The sequence below is a fragment of the Phoenix dactylifera genome, chromosome 2 (assembly GCF_009389715.1).
Source record: "Phoenix dactylifera cultivar Barhee BC4 chromosome 2, palm_55x_up_171113_PBpolish2nd_filt_p, whole genome shotgun sequence".
NCBI classification, from domain to species: domain Eukaryota; kingdom Viridiplantae; phylum Streptophyta; class Magnoliopsida; order Arecales; family Arecaceae; genus Phoenix; species Phoenix dactylifera.
The window spans coordinates 21,325,269-21,353,058 of record NC_052393.1 but is presented as its reverse complement, the minus strand read 5'-3'; the positions used below and the strand labels follow the sequence as shown (position 1 = coordinate 21,353,058).

General features: G+C 42.2%; 2 protein-coding genes and 1 long non-coding RNA gene across 6 annotated transcripts in view; 1 reads left to right on the top strand and 2 right to left on the bottom strand.

The window, feature by feature from the left end:
* The window catches only part of LOC103717430 (mitogen-activated protein kinase kinase kinase YODA-like), a 44,674-nt gene extending 23,517 nt beyond the window's left edge, over nt 1–21,157 (top strand). For 2 of the 4 annotated variants that reach the window (XM_008805810.4, XM_017845265.3), the window contains 4 exons: nt 4,423–4,662; nt 14,702–14,805; nt 17,806–18,539; nt 20,387–21,125. In XM_008805810.4, coding sequence (XP_008804032.1) covers nt 4,423–4,662; nt 14,702–14,805; nt 17,806–18,274 — 813 coding nt within the window. In that variant the 3' untranslated portion in view covers nt 18,275–18,539; nt 20,387–21,125. Of the gene's footprint in view, nt 1–4,422; nt 4,663–14,701; nt 14,806–17,805; nt 18,540–20,386 lie in introns of all 4 variants that reach the window. The other 2 variants (XM_008805811.4, XM_026808570.2) reach the window with 2 other exon arrangements.
* A 280-nt stretch (nt 21,158–21,437) lies between these two features.
* LOC120109913 lies at nt 21,438–23,734 on the bottom strand. The gene is made up of 2 exons (XR_005510716.1): nt 22,366–23,734; nt 21,438–22,326 (listed from the first exon to the last, which is right to left on the bottom strand). It is a non-coding gene; the product is annotated as an uncharacterized LOC120109913 (long non-coding RNA).
* Nucleotides 23,735–24,874: 1,140 nt separating this feature from the next.
* On the bottom strand, nt 24,875–27,024 carry LOC103717431 (probable aquaporin PIP1-2). Its single transcript, XM_008805812.4, has 4 exons — nt 26,515–27,024; nt 25,603–25,898; nt 25,282–25,422; nt 24,875–25,188 (listed from the first exon to the last, which is right to left on the bottom strand). Exons 1-4 carry the CDS (start codon nt 26,843–26,845, stop codon nt 25,093–25,095), a joined length of 864 nt encoding a protein of 287 aa, XP_008804034.2. The 5' UTR covers nt 26,846–27,024; the 3' UTR covers nt 24,875–25,092.
* Between the last annotated feature and the right edge of the window lie 766 nt (nt 27,025–27,790).

The following is a 27,790-nucleotide window of genomic DNA, read 5'->3' as shown; positions in this document are numbered from 1 at the left end:
TTCGTCTCCCGCTCTCCTCTCTCTCCTCCGGTCACTCTCTCTCTCTCCCCTTCGTTCCCATCGAAGACCTCGGTTGCTCCGGCCGGTCCTTCGGCCTTCTTCTCCGCCTCCGGCCAAAGCAACCCTCCGTCTCTCTCTCTTTTCCCCCCCTTCTCTCTTTCCTCCTTGGTTCCGACCGAAAGCCCTAGCCGTTCGGCCGATCCCTCGGCCTTCTCCTCCTCCGGCTGGAAACCCTAGCTTACGGCCTCTTCCCCCTTCCGATCTCTCCCTCTTCTTCTTCTCCATCGGAACCCTAGTCGTCTTCTCTCCTTCCTCTTGTCGGCGATCGGGGTGGAACTTCCCCGGCCCTCCGGCCGGGTCGGGGTTCCCACCTCGGGGCAGTAGCAGCGGAAGGCCGGTCCTTCATCTTCTCCGAAGTGATGCCGGAGAGGGGAAGGGGGCTTGGAGATGGGTCGAGATCCGGGCTATACCCGAGAGCCTCCACCTGCTCCATCCACGGCGAGGTATGGCCGGAGAGGATGAAGCCTCAAGGGTCCGGTGAGCTTTTATTATTATTTTTTTATTTTTTATTTTTCTTTCTTCTCTGGCCTTTCTTTCACGGTGGCGCCACCACCTCTTCGCCGGGGAAGAGGCGGTGGTCCGGCCGGGCTGGTGGTCCTGTGGCCGGCCGGATAATCTAGGGCAACCGCGGCCGGGGCTGCGATGCCCTTGGTGCCCGCAGGCCGAGTTCGGTTGGGCTCGGCCCAATGGATGTTGGGCTCGGGCCTGGGCCTGGCCTGCTGGGCCGTTCTCAGGCCGACCCAGGGCCTGTGAGTCCGGCTCGCGGCCTGTGGGTCCGGCCTGTGGCTCTTCTCCCGTGCCGGTCTCCTCCCCTCTGTTTCATTGTTGAAACAGAGGGGAGAACACCCCACAGAGGGGTTTCTCCACCTCTTTTCCTATTTAAAACCCTATTCACAGTGTTCCTTACCTTACTTTGGCCGGTTGCAATCGGGCAGTGGCTCTTGGGTGGCCCCTCCTTCCTCTCCTAGAGCTTCAAGGTTTCTTCCACCTCCGGCTCCAGGGTTTCGACTCTCTAGTTTAGTGTTCTAGGGGGCCAGGGGATAGAGGGTATCGTGATTTGGGTTAAAGGCTGAGGCTTAAATGATTTTGTTTAAGGGATGAGACCCCGGTCTGAGAGGTCCCATCCTCTCCTCGCTCAGTGAAGTCCCATCTTCTCCTGCCCCCTGGCTTCGAGAGCTTCCAGCTGTGCCCCTCCCTTCCTCTGCCACTGAGCGAGGTCTTGCCACCGTGCTGCGAGGTGGCAAGTTCTCGTTTTGCATGACTGAGGGCCTCTGGGAGTTGGCCCTCTCTCTGCCGGCCAGCTGGGGCCCTATCAATTCGTTTTCTCAGCATGAGGTGGCAGCCCTCCACGGTTGCCACCCCTAGTAGTCCGGCCCATATAGTAAAATCAGGCCCAACCCTCCTAACTGGGCCTTAAAATATTGGGCCCAGTTGGTATTGGGCCCGGACATTACAGTCCTCACTTGGGATTCCAGTGAGGCTTGGCTATGGTTTTCGACGGCCGCAGTAAGCCTAAACCGCCAGCAACCAAGAGGAGGAAAGGGAAGAAAAAGGGCAGTGGCTGCAGCAATCTTCCATTGAGGAAGAATTGGGAGGATCAAGGCCTTTAAATAGTAGCAGAGGCTAGGCTTCCCTGGCCTCTGGCAGAGTTCGTGGAGGAGGATGCGTCCTCCTCCATCCATGTTCGAGCAAGGCACTGCCCTATTTGGATGCAGGGATGGGCCTTCAGGCCTCCTTTTGGCGCCGGGCTGGGCCTAGAGGTCAGCCCAATGAACGTGAGGCTGGGCCTGACATACTGATTTCTGAAAAACTAAGCTTTTGCTAACCTTTCAGATTCTCTCTAGTATTATTCCTTAGTTTAAGTGACCAATGTTACATGAACACTGTTCTCTAATTGGACAAGGCACAACGCATGGGATGCATGCATTATGTCATAGATAATGCTGTTTGCAGATCTCTTGGCTTGGGGTTTCGGCTCTTATGTCTTCCCCTGGTGGATATAAACGGGGAAAAGCTCATCTTGCACCAAAATAGGTCCTATTTCAAATCCTAGCCGACAAAGGAAAGAAAAATAAAATAAGGGGTTTGCTTTAGCTACCTTTTCTTTTTGTCGAAGTCGTCTTGGACATCCTGCTCTCTTGAGTCTTAGTCCCTTGTGATGATGCTGGTCTCAGTGGTGATTGAGGGTTTAAATGGCCCTTCACCTCTACCTTGGGAGGCAGTGTTGGAATCAGAAGGGAAGCTCTATGGTTTTTTGGGGGATGGGGAATGACAGAAAAAGAGAAAGATGTGTTTACAGAATAGCAGGTGCATTTGGACCATCCCAATGGATATGGAAAACAAACCAATTGGCTTACCCATCTACCAGAGGCATGTTGCCTTCGCACTTAATGTGTGTGTTCAATGTTTTAATGGGTTTGTGTTGGACTATTCCTTTCTACGGTCCAAACAATTTCAATTACTTGAGTGCGATGAAGATACACATATACATACATACATATGTATGCATGTACATGTATGCATGCATGCATATGTATATACATGCATACATACATACATATTAATGCATATATATGGTTACCAAATACAAAAGAAGCTATGATCTTTACGGAATACCTTCATGTTGGTATATGGCTTCCAAAGTCCAATTGTGATGGTTCCTTCTTTGTTTGCTTAGTTATGTTTGTTTAATTATTTTTTGAGGAACCATGGATTAGAGTTTTGGTTTTGAAACATACTTAAGATCTGTGTTTATTAATTATCTTCTTCATTTTCCTCAATCTACAGTTCTAGCAATGGAGGCACTTTATAATCCTTTGATTCCTTGCCTTTTAAGGACAGAATCCAGCTTCACTCCATAGATGGATTTTTCTTTTTCCTTCAATGCGATTTCCGTGTCTGTGGTTTACATTCCTTGTCCAATGATATATTTGGAGGCTTGCAAGTGGATTGAGATGTAAAACCAGTATGATTAACCTCAATAATAATGTAATATTGCCACCTTGTGCAATCAAGAAGGAAGGTTGCAACTTGCAATACTTGACCCTAGAAAGTTGCCATGGGCAAAGTAGATTCGAGATGTCAAGGAACTCTCTGACTGTTGTCTAGGTTAGAGGCTCCAGTGATGCCAAGCTTGAAGTCTGAGAAGCATGAATTCCTGCACAAACTTGCCTTGCCATGTTCTACCCATTTTCTTTGTCCCTGTGAATATATTTAATTTTTTATTTTTTTTCATATTTAACCAAGGGTTAAAGTATTGTGTGCAGGCAGCATGTTGGGTTGGCAGGGCAGGAAACACATCGTGTTGTGTGGTTTTGTGCCAATGCTAAGCATGCACTGGTACAGCAGCATGCCAACTGCCAAGTATTGGCTTGCAGTCAATACCATGCCAATGTTGCATGCTGATAAAGTAGTATCATGATAGCTTTCATGATATGGCTGTGCCTACCATGCTACTGCCATGCCAAATGACACTTAAGTCCATTGGTTTAACTCAATGACTGCATTTACTTCTATCATCATGAAAAACAACTATGTTTGCAATTGACATAATGAGGGGAAGAGAGCAACTAACTGCCTTTGAAGATAATTTCTGAATCTATTACTTATTCTTTTGTCCTCATTGCAAATATTCCTAGTATAACAAAATGTAACATGTGATTGAGAAAAACATAAAACTTTCCATAATAGGTCACATCTCAAGCTTTAAGGTTTAATTTTAAAAGATTCATGGCCCAGACTTCAATGACTCTACTTGGCAAAAATGGAAGGTGCCACTAGAGCTAGGGTGGCAAATTGTGTGATACACCATATAGGAATCCAGACAATCAATTTTTATTATACAACTTGAACAAAATCAAGTTTTAGCAGTTTTGGATACTTCCAAATCGTAAATTCAAACTGATCATCTGTCTTTTCATTGAAAATCTTCCACGATGCCACTATTTACTGCATAGTTAAAGGTTTATGGTAACTAGCCATTTCCTTCCAAACAATGTGTGTAACATGTATGTTTGTATGCATATGTACCTATACATGTGCATGTAGATACAACTGAGTATATTGGGATTTGCAAGTTTTACATGTGGGTGTGTGTAACAGTAGTACATCCTTGATTTTATTCACATGGAATGGTAAAAAGTAGAGGGTTATTCTGGTTATTTAGTTGGTGCATCTGAAATGGTGAAAAGGGCACTCTTGTTTGCTCTAGTTAAATGACCTGAATACCTTTCAATTCTTTTCACCACATGGGAGCAAATCCAGTAGTTATATTGGTCATTTTACCACTATGTATACTACCAATACATGCTATTTTTATACACTTAATTTTCAGTTATGGCATTTGCTTTTTCTGGTTCATAGATAGCAGCTATGTTCAAGATTGGTAACAGTAAGGAGCTTCCAGCAATCCCTGATCATCTCTCAGACGAGGGCAAGGATTTTATAAGGCAATGTCTACAACGTGAACCACCTAACCGTCCTACAGCAGCTGACCTTTTGCAGCATCCGTTTGTGAAAAATGCAGCTCTGCTGGAAAAGTCTGTTGTCAATTTTGAACCTTTGGAACAACCTACTGTTGTTTCAAGTGGGGCAAATTCCAAGGTATCATTATATCTGTACTCTGATCATCCATTCTGTCTAATTTAATTTTTTCAAAATGCAATATTTAGGATTTGACTTGATTTTGCATCAAGATGCAAGAAATTTGTTAGCATTTTCTGGTTAGAAATGTGTCGTTGGTTCTGTTCTTCAATAGACCTAGCCTATCTTCTATGAATCTAGATGATTGCCTAGGTGCCGAGTACAAAGCTACCTTTTTTTTAAAGTTCAACTATTTCATTTATTTTTCAGATTTTGCATTATTTTTAGTAAACTAAATTCTTAACATGCTTGAAGGCATGTGTGGCCACAAACATATTTGAATGAGTAGTTAATATGAGTTAACACACTAAGAAGATAAATTGTAATTTATGATATTCTTGCGAAGCTTAGAATGGAAAAAATGTCATATCTAATGTTGTATGAGGCCAGATAATACAAACTGCTGAGCTTTCTTGGTCATCCAGTGTCACGCCCCGAGCCCGAGGCGCGGCAGACGCCGCACGCCCACACGGCGGACCGCACAGGCGTGCAAGGCAGCAGATCATATCAAAGCAGATACAGCTATTCAAAGATGACATAATTATTTAAATTATTCAAAAGCGGACTTACAAAATTTCAAAAATAACATATGCCAACATAATTCAAATGTCCAAACTAAACTAACTAAAATGTCAATAACTGAAGAATCATCGGAAACTCTAACGCACTCCCCAATCCCGTGCGATCAAGCCTCTGGATCTGAAAAATGAAGAAAACAGAATAATGAGCTACACTAGCCCAGTAAGCAACAAAATACCCCAAAGTGGGGTCAGAACATATCAGATCAAATGCAGGATAATATCTGGAATAAATCATAAGTAACATCATTTGTTGTTTTCAAAACTTATTATCATTTTTCCAAAAACTCTTATACCAGAATCTCAACATAATAGGCTACGGCCACGTAACCCAGTGGCATGGGTTGCACAAGGTGCCAAACACCACTATTATTAAGCACCGGTGGTACGGTGTCCAAATACCACTATTCTAATCACCGGTGGTACGGTGTCGAAACCGGTTCCTCACAGATTACAAGTCGAAAGGGCCAACGTATAATCCCCATTGGCGGGGCCAGAAACAGAACAGAACAGATCATAGCCATGCTGAGAATGCATATATACAGAAAAATAGATTTCTTAAATTATCCAGTTATATTTTGCGGATTTCAGAGCATATAACAAAATTTTCAAATAAAATTTAACATGCCTGACCCATTTTACTGAATACAAAATATATGTCAAAACATAATCAGTTTATCAAATAATTTAGAAATCACACTTGAAGTATTAAGTTACTTACCTCTTCTCGCTTGATTCCTACTTCAGGTAGACGGATCAGGTTCACCTGTTAAAGTTTAATTAATTTTTTGTTAATTTCAGACTAAGCAAAATTCAAAAATAATACTATTGGACATGGTCCAACAGAGCCCAGAGTTGGCCCATAATGGGCATGGCCTGATAGGGCCCATATCGGACTCGGCCCAATGGGCCCGCATAGACTCGGCTAAATAGGGCCCCCATGGTTGGCTTCTAATTGGTTCGTTTATGCAATAAAATTTATTGCAGGGACTAATATTTAATTACAGGGTAATGTTCTATAATAAAACTTGAGTGAGAGGACTAAATAACTATTGTTGGGGACCTTTATGTAATAAGTCTTTCCTATAGGGATCAAATACAAATTACTGAAGATCCTATTTCTGAAATAGCATACTGCCAAGGGCTTAACTGCAAATAATCTGTTTACTGGTCTAATGGGTTTGGGTTTCGGGTCCCGGGTTTCGGGTTCGAGTCCGGATTTCAGTTCAGGTTCGGGTTTAGGTTCGGGTTCGGATTCGGATTCGGATTCAGGTTCGGGTTCGGGTTCTCAGGTTTGATCTGGGTTTCGGGTTCGGATTTTTTTTTTTTTTTTTTTAAACCAGGCCTATGTTGGGCCCACAGTGAACCGGGCCCAGATCGGGCCCACTGTGAACAGGGCCCATGTTTGGCCCTGTTCGGCCCGTAGGGTCGTCTTCCTCCCCCAATCCCCCCCACGGCAGGGGAAGACCGAGAGGGAGAGCGGAAGAGGAAGGGGCGGCGGCAGCGGCGGCGGGGTGGCCGGAGGCCACCCCTCAGTCGACGGCCAGCCGGCCGCAGTGGCGGCCGGCGGTCGTTGCGGTGGCTGGGGTCGAGATCAACCGAGAATGCTCTCGGTTGATGGGGCCAAAACAGATGGAGGAAGAGGGCTTACCGGCGGTGGCAGAGGCGGCGGAGGGATCTCGGCCGAGGGAGGCTCGATCCGGTGTCAGGCGGCGGCGGCGGCGGCGGCGGCGACGCTTGAACCCAAGGAGATGGGTCTCAGAACAGGGGGTGGCCGCGAGGGGGATCCGGGCGGCGCTCGGTCGGGAGGGTACACCGGTCGGAGAAGAGGAGAAGGGAAGGAAGGAAGAGGAGGAGGAGACGGAGGAGAGGGAGGGCTCGGTGACAGTCTCAGGAGGAGGAGGAAAGGGGCTTTATAGCCCTATGGTAATGGCTCTCCGCCGCGTGAATCACGGCGGCCAAGTGAGATCAGCGGCCGCTCGTGCGGCCGCGGGGTGGACGCGAAACCACCGCGATGTAGCCGCGGAGGGTCCGCGATGTAGCCGCGGAGGGTCTGCGGCGTCCTTGTGCCCGGAGAAGTCGGAGGGGATCGCGTCTGCGATCCCCTGTTCTGCCCCTTCCAAAAGAGGAAGACGGGGCTGAAGTCGGCTGGGGCTGCCGACTTCAGCCCGAATCTCACATTCTCTCCCCCTTAAAAAAATTTCGTCCTCGAAATTTAAGAGATCTATGTCTTTCAAATTTAGAAATGCTCAGCCTATATAAATCCAAGATCTCATTCTTCTCGATCAAAATCAGTGTGATAGATAAGTTTGAATCAGTTATCAAAAAAATTCATATAACTCGTAAGATTAACACTAAATAACAGACTGACTAAAATTTCAGATTGAAATTATCATCTTGATCCACGTTCACTCGAGATCGAATCAGGATCAATTCACAACAGGATTGATTAAAATTAGTTGTGTTTGGGATAGAACTTGAAATGAAATAGATTTCATACACTTATCATGGTAGTGTGCTGATCCCTCAAAGGACAATGACCAACCTTAGAGTCAAATCATTAAATGGCTAGAAATGTAGTTCACAAAATGAACATGTACTGATGATCATTAGATAGCAACGGTCTATCTCAAAAATGATTTGCATCAAATCACAAGAGCAGGTCTGAGAAGGCAAAGTATTGATACCATGATTCAATATGCCACAAAGCTTTGAACTTAAACTCATAAATCATAAGATGGGAGCAAATAATGCATGGTTTATTCAGATACTTAACAAATTAGACCATATTTGATCAACAATCAACTAACCCGAGTCAAGATACGCTCAAATTATTATTATTATTATTTTCTTAGCATACCCAAAAAAATAGCAAATTATATCCAAGAGATAACATAATCATATCATGATTGACCTGAGAATCAACAAAATCTTTCATTATTGAACAACATAGTCTTTCATAATAACATGTTACCAAAACACAGTCAATATTTTTGACCAGTTTAGATTGACTCAATCCATCATACTTTCGCTGCGCAACTCTGATCAATATTCTCCAAAATTTCTTAATGATCCCAGATCATCAACATTTTTTTTTTATATATAATATCCAAGCAAAATTTTATCCTTGCTTTCCAAGTACACTAGGTCATGATTAACCCTTGAGATGGTTGTCGTATTTGTACCATCATATAATCAAGTAATCATATTCTAGATCCAGATTTGAACTAAGCCAATTCTAGTTTTCCTTGACAATTCCATTATACAAGTTAATATTTATTCTAAGCTTTGATAATTAAAAGATTCTAGATTAGCTTGCTCAGGAGCTTAGTCAATCATCCTGAATCTTTTCTTTAGGCTAAACTTATTTGGGCCTCTCATGAAATCCCACTTGCATTTCTCATATGGTGAGACAAAATCCATAATCAACTCATGGCCTTGATTTATAAATATTTAATTCACAAGAATCTAATAATCTAGTTTAAAGATTTACAAAAAAATTCCACCCAGATATAAGCTCTATGATTTTACATTGAGATCAACTCCTCAAATAAGTAAAATATTTTTATTTGCAGTACTGCAAACATTTCGGGATCTTGTAAATCTACTAGACTTAGAGAATCTATTAATAACCCAATGATATCCATATCGATCAAAATCAAAAGTATTATACTTTCCAACAATCTTTTTTTTTTATATTTTTTTTTAACAAGGAAAAGCATCAAGAACTTTTCCAAATCAAACAAGTCCTATTTTCGACCAACCCAAAAACATTTTAATCCACCAATATTCTCAAGATTTACTAATTGACTTTCCATCAAAATATCAATCTTAATTGTTTCAAGTCTCAAGTAGAGCCAAATAAGAACTCTTAAGTCTCATCCCCAAGTATATTTTCCTTCTATATACGAGCTCCATGCATGATCCACATACAGATTTCAATGAATATTTTCTAGTCCGAGCTTTAAACATTTTTTTTATAGATGAATCTTAATTTGCCACCAAAATAATTAACTTCAACTAGAAGCAATATCCACAGTGCCTGATATCAAGTTAAACTTCCAAAATAATTACATTACACGATAATATCTCATGATTAATATTCCTTCACTTAATTTAGTCAAAATCTAATTAATCATAACTTGAAATACAAATTGCTTTACCAAGAAAACTATCAGAATAACTTATTCACACTTTGGTTACAACCATAATTAGGTTGCATTCTAATTTTAGCATTTCAAAATTTTGATAAAATAATATAAATTTATCAATAGCAAAAGCAAATAAATATCTTCGTCTAATGGCCTAATGTCCACCCATCTCTCAAACTTTCCGACGAATCCTAAAGATCCTAAACTTAAGCTCCGTCTGACTATTTCAAACACAATCCCTAGGAATCTGAAACCTGAGCTCTGATACCACCTAATCTGTCACGCCCCGAGCCCGAGGCGCGGCAGACGCCGCACGCCCACACGGCGGGCCGCACAGGCGTGCAAGGCAGCAGATCATATCAAAGCAGATACAGCTATTCAAAGATGACATAATTATTTAAATTGTTCAAAAGCGGACTTACAAAATTTCAAAAATAACATATGCCAACATAATTCAAATGTCCAAACTAAACTAACTAAAATGTCAATAACTGAAGAATCATCGGAAACTCTAACGCACTCCCCAATCCCGTGCGATCAAGCCTCTGGATCTGAAAAATGAAGAAAACAGAATAATGAGCTACACTAGCCCAGTAAGCAACAAAATACCCCAAAGTGGGGTCAGAACATATCAGATCAAATGCAGGATAATATCTGGAATAAATCATAAGTAACATCATTTGTTGTTTTCAAAACTTATTATCATTTTTCCAAAAACTCTTATACCAGAATCTCAACATAATAGGCTACGGCCACGTAACCCAGTGGCATGGGTTGCACAAGGTGCCAAACACCACTATTATTAAGCACCGGTGGTACGGTGTCCAAATACCACTATTCTAATCACCGGTGGTACGGTGTCGAAACCGGTTCCTCACAGATTACAAGTCGAAAGGGCCAACGTATAATCCCCATTGGCGGGGCCAGAAACAGAACAGAACAGATCATAGCCATGCTGAGAATGCATATATACAGAAAAATAGATTTCTTAAATTATCCAGTTATATTTTGCGGATTTCAGAGCATATAACAAAATTTTCAAATAAAATTTAACATGCCTGACCCATTTTACTGAATACAAAATATATGTCAAAACATAATCAGTTTATCAAATAATTTAGAAATCACACTTGAAGTATTAAGTTACTTACCTCTTCTCGCTTGATTCCTACTTCAGGTAGACGGATCAGGTTCACCTGTTAAAGTTTAATTAATTTTTTGTTAATTTCAGACTAAGCAAAATTCAAAAATAATACTATTGGACATGGTCCAACAGAGCCCAGAGTTGGCCCATAATGGGCATGGCCTGATAGGGCCCATATCGGACTCGGCCCAATGGGCCCGCATAGACTCGGCTAAATAGGGCCCCCATGGTTGGCTTCTAATTGGTTCGTTTATGCAATAAAATTTATTGCAGGGACTAATATTTAATTACAGGGTAATGTTCTATAATAAAACTTGAGTGAGAGGACTAAATAACTATTGTTGGGGACCTTTATGTAATAAGTCTTTCCTATAGGGATCAAATACAAATTACTGAAGATCCTATTTCTGAAATAGCATACTGCCAAGGGCTTAACTGCAAATAATCTGTTTACTGGTCTAATGGGTTTGGGTTTCGGGTCCCGGGTTTCGGGTTCGAGTCCGGATTTCAGTTCAGGTTCAGGTTCGGGTTCGGGTTTAGGTTCGGGTTCGGATTCGGATTCGGATTCAGGTTCGGGTTCGGGTTCTCAGGTTTGATCTGGGTTTCGGGTTCGGATTTTTTTTTTTTTTTTTTTTAAACCGGGCCTATGTTGGGCCCACAGTGAACCGGGCCCAGATCGGGCCCACTGTGAACAGGGCCCATGTTTGGCCCTGTTCGGCCCGTAGGGTCGTCTTCCTCCCCCAATCCCCCCCACGGCAGGGGAAGACCGAGAGGGAGAGCGGAAGAGGAAGGGGCGGCGGCAGCGGCGGCGGGGTGGCCGGAGGCCACCCCTCAGTCGACGGCCAGCCGGCCGCAGTGGCGGCCGGCGGTCGTTGCGGTGGCTGGGGTCGAGATCAACCGAGAATGCTCTCGGTTGATGGGGCCAAAACAGATGGAGGAAGAGGGCTTACCGGCGGTGGCAGAGGCGGCGGAGGGATCTCGGCCGAGGGAGGCTCGATCCGGTGTCAGGCGGCGGCGGCGGCGGCGACGCTTGAACCCAAGGAGATGGGTCTCAGAACAGGGGGTGGCCGCGAGGGGGATCCGGGCGGCGCTCGGTCGGGAGGGTACACCGGTCGGAGAAGAGGAGAAGGGAAGGAAGGAAGAGGAGGAGGAGGAGACGGAGGAGAGGGAGGGCTCGGTGACAGTCTCAGGAGGAGGAGGAAAGGGGCTTTATAGCCCTATGGTAATGGCTCTCCGCCGCGTGAATCACGGCGGCCAAGTGAGATCAGCGGCCGCTCGTGCGGCCGCGGGGTGGACGCGAAACCACCGCGATGTAGCCGCGGAGGGTCCGCGATGTAGCCGCGGAGGGTCTGCGGCGTCCTTGTGCCCGGAGAAGTCGGAGGGGATCGCGTCTGCGATCCCCTATTCTGCCCCTTCCAAAAGAGGAAGACGGGGCTGAAGTCGGCTGGGGCTGCCGACTTCAGCCCGAATCTCACATCCAGCTTGCTGGATGTAACTATGATCTTTATTAGAAGTTTTTTGGTCTTGTTTATATTATTTTCTCTTTCTAACACAATTCATTGTATTCTTTGATTATGTCTTACTTCTTCGCTGGCATCTATGCTGTTTTGGCATTTCATCCAGACATAAGTACATGGATACATATATGTATAGGTATATGCATGTAAGTGCGTGTCTATATATTTGTGCTGGCCTTGGTGGATGCTCCCAGGCTAACTAAGGTCAAGTCCACACTTAGGGCATTGATCGGGAGCCCAAGCAACCACATGTAACAATGATTGTTGAGATAACAAATAAAAAAAAAAAAAATCCCAGGACCATGTGCGCTTCTGTGTGGAAGATTGAGGTTGAGGTTCTACATGCATTTGAAACTAAGTTCAAGTTGTTTAAATTAAAATTTTCGTGTTTGAGAGCCTGTTCAAGCAACTAATTTATGAGACATCAAGCTTTACTGATGCTTACAGAGAAACAAAAGTCTCGTGCATTTGTTTTTTTTTTTTTTGGTACGACTGCTTATACTACTCTAGCATGAGTACAGCCAACAGAATCAAGAGACAAAAATAACAAAGCAATGGAGGAGAGACTTTCTAGTGTGTCCAGAGGATCTCGTCGGAATGCTGAGCAATAAAGGAGGTGACCCAGTTCGCAGCCCTGTTCGCCTCATAGTATGTATGTACGGCTTGAAAGGCCCTACAATCCCCTGCCATCCTCCAGATGTCACTCAATAGAGAGTTATCACCCTCGGTCCCCCCATCCGGATCCAATCGATCACTATGGCTGAATCTCCCTCAAGCAGGATGCACTCTGCCCTCGGCACCCGTCTCACATAGATAATACCTTCCCAGGCTGTCTTGAGCTCCATTCCAATGGCTGTCAATCTAGCCATGCTTCGCCCCTCCCGCAGCAATCAGCCTCGAGTTGTGACTCCTGAACACAAAACCCACACCTGCATTTTCTCCAACATCGGACACACTCCCATTGAAATTCACCTTAAGATGGCCAGGGGGTGGGGGCTCCCGCGAAACAAGAACAATTCTGAGCGTTGTAACGGCAGAAAGGGGGTTCCATATGTCCCTGGCCATCCTAGATGAGGTCGTCGTGATAGCCCTAGTGATCTTGGCTGCCTGAAGAAGAACTCTCCACCACACATCTCAAGGGCGCTCGCTCCTCTTCAAAGATCCGGGCGTTTCTGTCCAACCATACATGATACGCTAAGCATCGGTAATCCCCCACTCAATCCTCCTCGGGTTCCACATGGCCTTCCTCATTTGGCGTAGAAGCTCATCAAAGGATCGGGCGACCTGGGATAAGGGAAAGGAGGCCCTCCATATTTGTACTGACCGTGGGCACTCTAGCAGGATGTGATTGATGGTCTTCTCAATGTTGGGACACCTGGCACAGCATGGAGAAATCCTGAGGAACAAGGCCACCCGAGAATGAACCTGCGATCTCCAAATCCATCCGCCCTCCAACTGTCGATCAATACCTCCTCCTAACATCCCCTGAATATCTCTAGCACACCTTGGACCTACCAGTGGCCGTCTACACCAATCTGTCCGACGCTGCCCCCGAACGTAGCGGAATAGCCAGGATCCTCCCAGCCAACTACTTCCCAAAGGTCTTCCTGATTAGTAACTCATTCCATCTACTCTCCCCTACAACCATCAAATCCTGGACTCATCTCCCCTTCAACCCAGTAGAGTCCGTCGAGGTCGGCATGCGGCCAAGCAGCTAGTTTATGTATCTTGAGGATTTGTCTGTGAATTTGTATTTTTCGATAATGTTAAAGTTTAATGATGATGAGAACTTGATTAATATGCCTGCTTTTTTTTTTGTTTTGTTTTGTCACGATATTATGTTTATTTAAGTAGCATGTGCAGTGTCTTTAAGATTGGGACTAAGCCGTAAATCCTAGAAGGAATTAGGGTGGATCAGATCATGGATCGGATGGCAGATTCTAAGTTTTTCCTAATTTGTTTAAAAACATTGTAAAATAAAAAAGAGATGTGAAAATTGAGGTATGAGTCCACTATAAAGTTGATGAATGGAAAATAAAAGGCACTAGATAGAAGAAGTTGAGTATCCACCAATATAGGCCTATATATAACATGTCTAATGAAACAAACATTTTGTTTGGTTTTTCAATATAATCATCCTTTTAGATAGGAAGAAAAGATTGGGTCAAGAAAAGGGGGTAATGTTCTAGGGAAAACAAGAACAAGACTTTAGCATATGGCTGTGAAAATACAGAAATTTGCCTCTTCTTTTTAACTTAATGAACTCTGAAGACAAGCTTGCTAATTTTACTTGCAAGACCTAATAGCAAAAGTAACTTAAAAGATACATAGTCAAATAAATTATAGAAAATAGACTCTCAATGATTTAATATGTAAATATCATAACTAAGTTGAATCCCCTGATCCAAAAGAATGCATAATTCATATTGTGGATACAAATTCTCTGTCCTAAACTGATCCTGATCCAAGGATGAGATCCAGATCGCAAAACATATTAGGTACAAACAAGGAAAGAAGAGGAAATTTCTTCACTAGTTTTATGGGTTTGTAAAGCATGTGTTATGCACTTCATTTTTTGATGTACCACAATCAATTTTCATGTTGCTGTAGGTAAAATTTCAGGGCATTGGGCATGCTAGAAATCTTTCCTCGCTGGACATGGAAGGACTGGCATTTCATCGGATAAGGGGTGCGAAGGCTTCTACACTAACCGGGTAACGTATCCAGCTTATTTCCTTTCAAGTCCAACTTTTTTTCACTAGAAAAAGATTGCACATGAATATTGTAGGCAGCATGCCGCTTCTGTAGATACATCTATTACATTGTAATGAATTTGGATTAGGGGGCTGGAGTCATGGCATAAAAAATGTTCTCTAATTATAAGATCATCTGGGCAGAGATATAAGTACAAAAGTTTATTTCAATAATTGTCTTTTCTCCTTTCCCTAGCCTTTCAGTTTGAACATACATGTTATACTGGATTAGCATTTAAAGGAATGGAATGGTGTTACTGGATAAATGTACGTAGGTCTAGAAAGGTTTGCCTACTTATTTTCCCTTTTTTTGGGGTGGGTGGGGCGGGGGAGGCTCCATCAAAAAATATGCAATAACCGACAGTGGAAAAAAAAACGGAGAGGTAAGTAGAAAGGATAATGAACTGGCAGGAAGACTAAGAAGAGAGGTGAAGTTATGGAGGTTTTAGTGATTGCACAATGTGTTGGACAGGTCAAACTTTTCTAAATTAATTAGTTCAGTCAACGATCGGAAATTAATTAGTATCAGTAACCATCCAAATTGGAGCAAAAAACAAAAAGCAACATACGTTGGTAAATTTAAGTTTCTTTATCCATTGACATCACATTTCTCAAGGTTAACAGATCACTACAATATTATGTTCAGGCATAACTATTTGAGAACCATTAAAATTGTATATCTGCTTACATATAAAACATAATCAAATCTTGGATCTCTTTAACTTAATCAAACCTTGTATTTATCCAAATTGGTGCAGAAAATGTGAAATACAAACTCATTCAATAACGTCCCTTTATCCATCTTCATCAAAATTCCTTACGGTTAAGGTGAATTAAGCTGCACACCATGGTAACTAACGTATTCAAATTTCTATTGCTTTGGTAACGTATGAGAGAGGATGAAGAGTGGACTGTGACTTTTTTTTTTGAGTGTAATGACTAATTATTTTATATTTAAACTTTTAGGAAGGGTCTTTTGTGTGTTGTGCATCGCACGTGATTGTTATAATATTTTTCTTCTATCTTGGTAGGTAAGTGTAACTGCTAGTACTAAACCACTGTATATATTTCCCTTGGAGAAAACTGAACCATTGAATATTATCGCTCACTTTGTTCATAAATATGTAAAAGCTATGGCAACTGCAAATTTCGGCTAAGTTATGTAGATAACTTCTCTCTCACTCTCTTTTTTTTTTCCAAGAGCTTGATGCCTTACTATCCTTGCTGGAGCTCAAGATTGAGCATGGAGGGAGTACGGACAGGAGGTGAGAAAAAAGGGGGAAAGTTGAGCACCCCGTCAGATTGGTCTAGATGTTGCTCCACTGGAGCCATATATCTTGGCCTTTGAGAGTCAAGCCAATCATGGAGGGAAACCAGATTTTTTTTCTCTGTTTTTTTGTTTTTTGTTTTTGTTTTTGTTGTTTTTGTGGTGAGGGGGATGAGGGAGAGGGCGGGGGAGGGGGGGGGGGGGAGAGAGAGAGAGAGAGAGAGAGAGAGAGAGGAGACTTTCCATCATCTTTTGTCTGCTGCTGGAGATGCCACTGTAGCTGTCCACCACAGGGGTTGTTAAAGAAGAGGAAGAGGGAGATGTGATCTTCATGGATGGAAGAAGTAGAACTCACTCCCCAGTCCCAGTCCCTCAAATTAAATTTATATAAAATTTAAACCTTTTGGTTCATTTGAACTCTAATTGGTTGGAAGGTATCCCTGGTTTTGCTGGTGATTCAGAGAGTTATGATAAATTATGTTGGTTTTCTAGGAGTCGTTTCGGGGGCCAGCTGGCCGGTCTGGCTTAGTGTGAATACAGTGCCTTAAAAGTATTTTTAGAGTTCATTGTTCCTGCTCCTTCCAACCTGTTGATGCTATTGCTAGCAGTGCACTTACCTACATTGTTTTTACGACCCTAATCACCAAAAGAATGAAAAAGCAGTCGATTATTTGAGGACTTGGTGAAATGAACTTTTTAGCCATAAATCCAATTAGTAAATGAAATCAACTCTAATTTGATTCACTTGGGATGGCCAACTGAGCTGATCACTAATTTTATCGTCACCAAAGCTTAAAAATACCAGTATTGGAGGTTTCTTGTCAGTAACACCTTCTACTGAGCTAAGGACACCACATGGAAAAGTTCTCTTACTGCAGGGTCTTAATGGATGAATAGTTTATGTGCTTATAATTTTCCTCCCAATTGATGGGTATGCTGTTCTTTTTTTCCTTCCTACTGATGGGTATGCTGTTCTTTTTAGCTTCTTGTGGATGCAATTACCGGAGGGAATTTCTTGTCTATAATTAGATTAACATAAATTTTGACTTGGTTAAGGGACATGAGTCTCAGGCCAGCAATATTTAAATGTGCTGGGCTGAGAAAGTGTAAATTAGCTAATTTGGTATTCTTAAAGATTTATTTGGTTCCTCCTTTTAAGAGTAGTTTCAATGCTTCAGCTTTTTGTACAGGCAAGTTTCTCGAGGCACTGGGCAAACCCTTCACTTGTCTGGTGTTGCTTTGTAAAATTGCTTCAGGCTTATCATTAGTCTTCTTGAAAAAGTATGATCTTCTTTAGACAGTTTTGCCAGGAGTCGCTTAATATTTTGTATAAAAAATTTGATCCTTCGATCTCATGCATGTGTTTAAGGGTTGCTTAGATGCTACAGATGTTCATTCTTGAGGCTGACACTAATTGTTCTAGTTTCTTCTTCAAACATAACTTGGGGTTGGGCAGGATATCTAGTTTGGCTGTGGACATCCTACCTACTGCAAGTAATTTGATATTGTTATGCATGTTTTCTGAGCAGCAACTGTAGCTGTGATGCCCTTGGATGTTTCATTTGAAAGGGTTCCCCATGACCTTTAACCAATTTTTTTGCCTGTTCTACCTAATGCCCATGTTCTTTACAAAATACAGACTATTGTGATAAAGTGAAACTCAATATGCTTCTGACTTGTGTTCTGATTTGCAGTGATATGCATATGGGGAACATATCTTGTCCTGTCTCTCCAATCGGAAGCCCTCTTCTGAATTCGAGGTCTCCACAACATATCAATGGAAGGATGTCCCCTTCGCCCATATCAAGCCCTAGAACCACCTCAGGCTCATCCACACCTTTGACAGGTGGCAATGGTATTCCATTTAATCACCCCAAACAGTCAACTTACCTTCAAGAGGGTTTCATAGGCATGTCAAGATCCCCAAATGATCTCTATCCTATTGGGACTACCTATCATGATCCCAAGCTTGATCTTTTTATGGGGATGCAGCAGGGCTCTCCTGTTCTTCGGGAAAGGATGGCATCTGAATCTGACATTTTCAGTGCTCAATTTGCAAGGACAGGACCTGGGAATCTCTGGGATCCATATGAAAGGCAGTCTGTACTGGACTATCATGTGCCTCATCAGATTGTGAAAGATCACACAAAGCTGAACCCTTGACTAGACTTTAAGCCCTGATTTTTCTATCCTTGGCAGCACAAATTGTATCTGATTTTGTTAAGAGCTGGTCAGCCAGTGCTGGCTTGTTTTGAGCTTAGTGGATTATTTTGTTGGTTCTGGCATGGTTAGATCATTTTCATTTTCTTAGGAAACTAATCTTGTATGATTAAGTGCCCGAGGTGAACCATAGGATAAATTTTTGGAAAGTTGGAGGCTGAAGAAGTGGTCTTGAAGTTCATGTCCACCGTGCATCAAGTTCATATTGGTAAGTTGCTCTTCTAATTTGCTTGTTTTCTCAGTAGATCTTTTCAATGGTAGGAATTTTGTCATTTCTGGCTGGAATTACCGAAATTGGCTACCTCAAAGTAATAGCCCTTGATATATTTATTTATTTTTTTCCTAGCAGCTTTAATTGGTTTCACCAACTTTGTTAATTTACTATGGCCTGTCAGTGTTAAGTGGTCTTGGGAGACCTCTTGGGAGTGATCCACTAATCAGATGTTTGTAATTAATTAATTAATTAGTTATACAATATCTTCTATGGCTAACATGTGCAAAACTAGGTGTTATTGGAATCAAAAAACTTCGGCTGCTTTCTGGCAAATGGGCACATGCAATGAACTTTAGATGAAAGATGGTAAACAGAATATGCAAAATTGAATTTAAAAAATAAAATAAGTTAATAAATAATATAAAATATTCGTGAAAAAAAATATCATAAGAGAAATATAGGATAAAATGACAATAAAACACAATATAGAATAAGCTAAAAACACAACCAAAACAGCATAAAAAAAGTTAAGCAAAAACAATGTTAAAGTAAAATAAAGATATGATAAGAATATGCCACCAGTTGGATGTGCACTCATCGGCTGTTGACATATTTAGAGATATTCATTTAAATTGTTAAATAGAGCCCTCTTTAGTAGACTTGCCTTTGTTATTACTTTTTAAGGAAAAGAGGGAGAGAATCAAGAGATTTTATCTATATGGAAAAAGAGAACTGCATATGACAAATTTATTTTATTCCCAAATTCAATGGAAGGTGACAATGCTAATTAGGATACTTTGAAAGATATTTGAATGGTAAAAATAGCAAAATAACTTGCGGAAAATGTATTACAGCAAGAAATGGTTAGGAAGTGGCCCATACACATCAGCGACTGTAATGGGAAGTGATGTGGGTGTGCAGGCTAGAGAGAGGGAGGGAGAGGGAAGTTCATAAGGTGGATATCAATCAAGAGTGGAAATTGAGAGTTAACAATTGAAAGAGGAACTGGAATATGGAAAGAGAGACAGCTAAAGAGAGGGAAGAGAGATTTTAGAGACATGGGTTAATGTTAAGTTCTGGTTATTAAGGAGTCCTATTAGAAATGGAGTAATTGGTTGACGAGAGAATTTGAAAGGAATATTATTTGATTTCAAAATTGTCATTATTTAATATATTATAGATAGACAAAAAAGAGTGCATGCATATCATTTGTTTTTGGAAATACTGCTAATGAAAGTCCTAGGGGCATTTATTAGGGAATTGCCCTTATCTTCGTAGGGGACCTAAACTGCACCCCTGTTTTGTAGGTTAATAAACTATAGTTAAATAAATTGTGTCAGTTATCAACAATATTTCTAAATTTGCTCCCGAAAATTTTATAAAACCTCTCCATCTCAAATTCCACGGATCATTTTTTTCCCAACTCCAAACAATATAATAATGAACAGAGGAGATTAAGGGCTAACAGTTCAAAGATAATAATGAATATGGAGTTGAGATGGGGGGCAGATAAAGTTAATTTCAGGTTACTGAGTATGAGGGAGATCTACCATTATACTCACAATGATTAGCCATACAATCGCTATTCATAATGGAAAGGAACATTTAAGAATTTTAGGAACGAAGTAAACTTTTGGGGAAAAAGGTGGCAGACAAAATCTTTTGGATTATTCTAAAATTCTAAAATTTCTTTTCTATACATAATATGGGTTATTTTCTCTCTGCAAATAAGAATTTGCCAGTCATTAATGATATTTCCAGCTATAAATACTTCCATATGCTGCAACTTTTTTGGTTCACCTCACTTTCTAATACCACATATTTCTACCTTGACAATTTAGGGCGTCGTATAACAACGCAGAGGATATGGAGTGACTGCAAATAAAGCTCAATTTCACAGTTTTACTGCTTTGCTTTGTATTAATACTTGTTCAACTCACTGGTTTTCCACAGAATAGACTGTCTTATTGTGAACCTGCTGTTGGAATTTGAAGTTGAATTTTCAGATTGAGGACGGCATTCAATGGTTATATTAAAACCTGCAGTGTGCATACAGTGAGATTTCAACAGTTCATGGTTGATGACTGTATATTTGAAACCATCAAACATGAGAAGCAAGAAATCTGGAAATAGTAGGATTTGTGCTTGTATACTCTTTTTTTGGGGTCCAAGACCATTGTACAGAAGATGAGAAACTACATTCTGTGACCAGATTTTGCACCACAAAGATGGTCGAGCTTTCGAGAAATTGTGTTGCCAGTTCATTCCCAACCTCATCAGATTTATATTGTCAGTTTGGATATTGAGATGTTGGTTGAGGTGCCAGAGCCATATCATTGTTGTATGTGCACCTGCTAGAAATTACAAAAGAAAAAAAAAACGGCTGGCATTCTTTGCTGATCTTGCAGCATTTCTTCTGTTGTTTCTTTTCTCGGTTCTCTATCCTTGCTGATATAATCTGGGTTATGTCAGCAGCAGTGTTTTAATATTTCTACTGCTGTTACCTGTCCTTTTTTTAATTTTTCCAACATTGGCTCTATGTAACATTCAAAACATGTACTCGTGGACATTTGATTCTAAGAGTGGGAGCTGTGGTGGATGTCTGTGGTTAATGCCCTGACCCAGTTTATTCAATCATGTTGAATGCATTGGTGTTATGGAAAGCCTCGACCAAGATAACAGGTTTCAGATGAGGCTGATAGAAGCTTTGGTCCGGTTGATGCCAAGATATTTCTGTGGGTTTTTGATGCTGCAGACCGAGATTGATAAGCAACAACAAGATCAACTTGTTTAAGCTGTTGTCTAGTGCTGATCGACAGTGGTTTTGGTGGGTAATCTTGCTGGTTGTATGGGCACCGAAAGAACTACTTGGGGAGTGGATTGATATGTTGATTGCGGAAGAAATGCATGATGTTCTTTCCATTGATTTGGCTGTCGATATTTCTCTATTATGGCACTTCACTGAAGTCACAACATCAATCTACTCTATTATGGTTGTCGATATTCCATTGTTGCAAATCGTAGATGTTGATGTTTGTCGTGATTATCGTGCTCATAAATCTGCATCATGATTTGGGACTGGCCATTGTTGAGGTGCTTCTTAAATTCAGAAGATTGCATCTTGAGTGCCGACTTCAGTAGACGGTGGAAGGTGCCATGGGAAGGCCAAGAGAGAATATTTCCAGTTGGTAAGATGCGCTTCAGAAGAGATCTAGATCTGTTGCTGAAAAAGAATCATCTGCAGTTACCGTTGGATTATACAAGCGAAGAACAAGCTTCGCTTGGTGAAGGCAAGCCTCTTCTATTTCTCAGTTCCTTTCCATTTGGCATATCATGGCTGTGTACCCAATTCATCGCCTCTGTTCTGCACTTTTACAGGGCAAATCTATGAGCAAATTACAAGACGACATTTTTGAACCTGATTATTTTTGTTGGAGTAAAATGAGGGGTCTGGTATCTGAGTATAAGATTACATATCCACTTTGGTGTTTGTCCAGAGGTATCAAGTAGAGCATGCATTTGGACCAGTTGAAAATTGTGATCCCAGACAATGGGGAATACAGATCAGTAGCTAGAGGAACCGTCCTACCAGCCACCTGATTTCCCTTACGAGGAATGTGCGAGCACCAGAAATCAGTAATGGAATCTGGTAACACCCTTTAACCAATGATGAGTTGAGGTTGAGGATGCTTTCTGCCTATTAGTACATGAAGTAGCTGTGAGGAAGTCACCCTCTATCCAAATCCAAATGGACGTTCCATGCAATCTGCATGCCTTAGGCCTTCCCATGCACCATGCAACTCCAAAATTGGGATGGAACATCTAGTTGCGGCGACGCTGCTCCAGCCTTGCCATTCTGCTTGAGAGAACCATCAAAGTTAATCTGAAGAACACCTTCAAGTGGGGAAACCCAGAGCACCTCATGAACAGTAGAACAAGGTGAACGATGAGGGGGAAGGACTACCCCAGATAGGGATGTTGTCAAGCAATCCTGTATAGTGATGGAGACCTTGTACAGGCTTGAAATTATCGACTATCACCACTGGGGAGCGAACCAGATTGCCTATATTGTGATCCATCTGTTGAAACAGTTGGATATTCTGAAGATACCATAATTATCTTGCTGCATGAATTGGATTGCATGATGGCAATAAGTTATGCTTGCAGTCTATTCCCAATGCCTTGGAGCATGTTTCTGCACCATAATTGCCGTCCAGATCCTCATCTGATTTGTCACAGCCAATGTATGTTGATGAACCTAATCCTCCTCGGCTCGAAACATTGACGAGCTGGTCTCCATAGAAATGCTTGAATTCGAGAAGGAACTTGCAGTTTGACCTTCATTTAACAGAGGAGACCTGCACCTTAGGATGACAGCCATCACGCCAACCAACTTGATCCTGGTGGTAGGCCCCATCCACCACAGTTATCCTCAAAATCTTGGATACTAATTCACCTGGAAGCCCCGCAAGCAGAGAAGCAATACTCTTATGGAGGAGAGAAGGCACCCTAGGGTTTCCCACGCACAAGCAAAGCTACGGTTTTCTTTCTACAAAAAAAGAAAGAAAAAAAAAAGACTCGTGAAACAAGTTTTTCTAGTAAAACATTCCTTCAACCTACGGTTGGTGGAGATTCAAAATCAAATGAAGTTGTATAAAAAAGGTACGTGGATTGAAGCAGCTGGAGATAATAATTTTCAGAAGGCTGCCTGCGTTTGTGATCTCAATCTCTCCCAAGAAGGCGACATTCGACTCCAGAAGTATAATTATTTTAAACCCATTTGCATGCTTCTTTATGTAACAATATTTTAAAATTCTACTGCTAGTACTCTGATGATCCCCCCGCATTCCATCATAATCCATACATGCATCTAATACCAGAAACCATACAACCTATTTCAGACCTTTTATGCTCCAAAAAAACAAAAAAACAAACAAAAAAATCTACTAATGACTTCTTATCTCAGCTGCTTGCAGGGATTCTAGTTCACCGCAGTAGTACACCCATCCAACCCCCTGAAACATGGCCAGCTTGTGATCCCTCCAATAAATACACACACACGGGCTGGGCTTGAGCTTCCTTTTGTGCTTAATGCCTGCATGTAACATGTCATTGGCCATCATGCCTTCCCATCTTGTCTTGGTGAGGGGGAATCTGGAATTCTGCTCTGAAGATACCTTACCAAGAGGCAATGGGTAGTTCTATATACACCCCCCCTATTGCTGAGGACACCCCCCAAAAACCAAAAAAAAAATACCCAAACTAACCTTTAGTGTAATTACCATATTGCCCTTGAAATTTTCTCATACACCCCCCTTCCTCCTCCTCCGTTTCGTTTTGAAAAGAAAAAAAAAAAAAATCCCTCAAACCCCCCTTAAACCCCTCCTCCCCCGTTCCCCCTTCTCCCTCTCGTCGCCGGCATTCTCCCGATCTCCGACCACCTCGCCGGCTTCTCCCGGAACCACCTCGCCGGCTTCTCCCGAATTTTTTTTTTTTCACGGTTCGTGCTCCGTTCGGCACTGGATCGCCGAACAAAAGGCTTCTGTTCGGCTGAACAGTGCCGAACAGAAGCCTTCTGTTCGGCAACCCTCAACCGAACAGATCTGTTCGGCTGCACCGTGCCGAACAGAAGGCTTCTGTCCGGCACTGTTCAGCCGAACAGAAGCCTTTTGTTCGGCGATCCAGTGCCGAACGGAGCACGAACCGTAAAAAAAAAAATTTTCGGGAGAAGCCGGCGAGATGGTTCCGGGAGAAGCCGGCGAGGTGGTCGGAGATCGGGAGAATGCCGGCGACGAGAGGGAGAAGGGGGAACGGGGGGGTTTTGGGCGTTGGCGAGGTGTTTTGGAGGGGAAGAGCGGGGTGGGGGGGGGGGTTTGGGGGGTGTAGAGAGCAATTTAGGTGAGGGGGTGGGGAGGGTGGGGGATAATTTAGGAATTTTTAATTTTTTAGGGGTGTCCTTAGCAAATGGGGGGGTGTAGAGAGTATTTAATTTTTTTTAAATTTTTGGGGGGTGTCCTGAGCAATAGGGGGGGTGTATATAGAACCACCCAAGGCCAGGCTGCCCAAAGTAACTCCAAACGACATCCCATGCGACGATGCATGCATGTCCCCACTCCCCACCATTCTCATCCAACAATTCTAATCTAGAAACCTACCATCATCATCCCTGCACTGTACTACCTAACTCCACCACCTTTTCAACTTTCCTCATTTAAATACACCCCACCCCTTTCTTTTTGTTAGCAGTTCTCCTTGAATAGTCCATACTTCCAACAGCTTTTTTGATGATAGAGAGGATAAGCTTGAGATGTAAGAGATGGAGACGAGCATAAAGATAAATATAAACTCTTGAAGCAGCAGCAAACTAGATGTGGTACATCATTACTTAATTTACACACTTAATAAACAACAGTGGGTCCTGGAATACATTAAGTGGGATTAAATAGAGAGAGAGAAAAAGAAGATAGATAAAATGGAAGACCACAGCAGGACAAGTTGGATATGGAAGGAAGCCACAAGGTCTGATGAACAGAATCCAGAAACAAGCTCATGGCCTGCTCTTGAATGGAATGGCTCTGATGACTATCTGGTGGTAGATGGCAGCAAGGGCAGCTCCACAGAAGGGACCCACCCAGAAGATCCACTGAGAACATAACCAAAAAATTTGCAAAATTTATCAGCGCTGGATACTTGATACAAAAGAACCCCAATCTCTGAACAAATGTAAAAGGCTTACCATGTCATCCCAAGCATGGCGCCTGTTGTAGATGATAGCAGCTCCAAGACTTCTCGCAGGGTTGATGCCAGTGCCAGTGATGGGGATGGTGGCCAGGTGGACAAGGAAAACAGCAAACCCAATAGGCAAGGGAGCAAGAATCTGCAACAAAACCCCAATAATTCTCATCAGCCAAATGGAAAGGAACAAGAAGTTTCTGAGATGGCAAATATTCTCTTGCAGAACTACAAGCCAGAACAGAGTTATTATATTTGATTCAAGAGATATAGAAAGAAAGAAAAGCCACCAGTTCCATCTTGAGGGAAAGCAAGGAATGCTTACAGGCACATGAGAATCTCTGGCATTCCTCTTGGCATCAGTGGCAGAGAAGACAGTGTAAACAAGGATAAAGGTGCCAATAATCTCAGCACCCAAGCCATCACCCTTGGTGTAGCCAGGGGCAACAACATTGGCTCCACCACCATTAGTTTCATAGAGCCCCGTCTGGAAGCCCTTGACCACACCAGCACCACAGATGGCACCCAGGCACTGCATCACCATGTAGAACAGAGCCCTGACCAGGGATAGCTTCCTTGCCAGCAGCAGGCCAAAGGTCACTGCAGGGTTGATGTGCCCACCTGCCCAAGTAGAAAGACAAGCATATAGAGCTCTCAAAAAAAAATAATAATAATAATACTCCTCCATATGAAGAACCAAAAAAAAAAAATGGTTTTCCCCTGTTGAGAAATCAGAGTTTTTAGAGCTCTCAAGGATGCTTGTTTAGCTGGTTTTACTACTAATTTCTTTGTAATACACAAACCGAAGTTAAAAGAAACGGATCTAAGTACAGAAGAATTTCCATGTTCAACAGGCAAAAACCAGTATATAGTATAAAAAAGATTAAAAAAACAAAAATTACTATTTTTTTTCAAAAAATGATGGAAAGAAAAAAAGCTCCTACAGCCTATAGGCTACAGGTTCAAGGTTAGACAAGGATTTTTGAGTTTTTATGAGCTTAGAAAAGAAATAGACTAGGGAAACTAAACACCTACAAAATTTTCCTTAGCGAAAGGACTTCTTCAAGTTGGATCTTCTAACTCAGCAAAGATATACCTAGGAAACTAGAAACAGAAATTTGCTGCCAAAAATTTTAAAAAACTAGAAACAAAAAAGAAAAGAAAAGAAACAAGATTTAAAACACAAGATAACTATTAAATGTCTGGCCAAAAAAAAAAGGGAGGAAAAACCACATACCAGAGATGCCAGCAGTGCAGTAGACCAAGGCAAAGATCATGCCTCCAAAGGCCCAAGCAATCCCCTGGATGCCCACAGTGGAGCACTTGCTGCTGGACTTCACCACACCCATGACCGTGAGGATGCTGATGTAGAGGAAGAGGAAGGTGGCCATGAACTCGGCTATCCCAGCCCTGTAGAAGGACCATGACTTGAGCTCCCCTGGCTCCAACAGAGGAGCTGGAGGTGGCTCCTTGTAGTCCTTGTCCTGGCTCTGCGCTGCTGTACCTATGGGCTGCCTCTCCGCGAACTTGTTAGCTCCAACCTTAACATCCTCCTCCTTCCCCTCCATCTCTCCCTCTCCCTCTCCCTCCTCCTCTCCCTCCTCCTCTCCCTCCTCAAACTCTTCAAGCAACGAAAAGAAGATAGAGCCAACAAGGAAAGAAAAGCCTGTGACTTGAAGGGAATCCAAGGACTGGATGGAAGCTTTATGGAGGCAGTGATGGACAAAATAAATGGTGGGCTTTAATCTGTGGTCCACCTCCAAGGCTAAGGAGATAGAATTAATGAATAAAAATAAAGGTAGGGTGCCACCCTTTGCTGCAGGACATCCGGACCGTGATTGCTTTGATCAGTGGCGATGTGGCATTTCAAGCTAGCCACATCTACAGAGAGATTAATAGAATGGCAGACTGCATGACCTCGTATATGATAAATCACTCTGAAAATATCAAAGAGAGCGAGCTGTTTAGAATGTTTCAAAATTTATTATTTTTTAGTTTTTAAAATATATTCGTAGTAGAATTACATGAGTCATTTGTTTTAGCAAGCAAGCAAAAAAAAAAAAAAAAAAAAAGGAAGAAGAAGAAGTTAAATAGAGTTTAGATTGTTCTGGAAAAGGCCATAGACTTGTGGGGGACAATGCCAGGGAGGTCGGTCGCTCGCGCTTATCTTCTTTGTTCTCTTTCTGGGATTTCATTTGGCAGACCTAAGATTTACTGTTTACTTTTTTTTTCCCACAACATAATCTTGGACGCATGATGAACGTATTTGGTTTCCCGTGGGACCGCACTTTAGCTCGTAGTGAGCTTTTGAAAAAATTGTGCATCCGTTGAGATGGACAGAGTTGGCAATGGCTTTTTATTCTTTATCGCTTCCATGGTGCAAGTGGACACAAAGTCCAGCGTTTCAATGGACCACGGAACAGCTGCTGATGGAACCTTTACATCTATAAAAAAATCATTGTCCAAAAACTATAGATGCCACAAATATTTTTCAAATTAAATGGAAAATAATT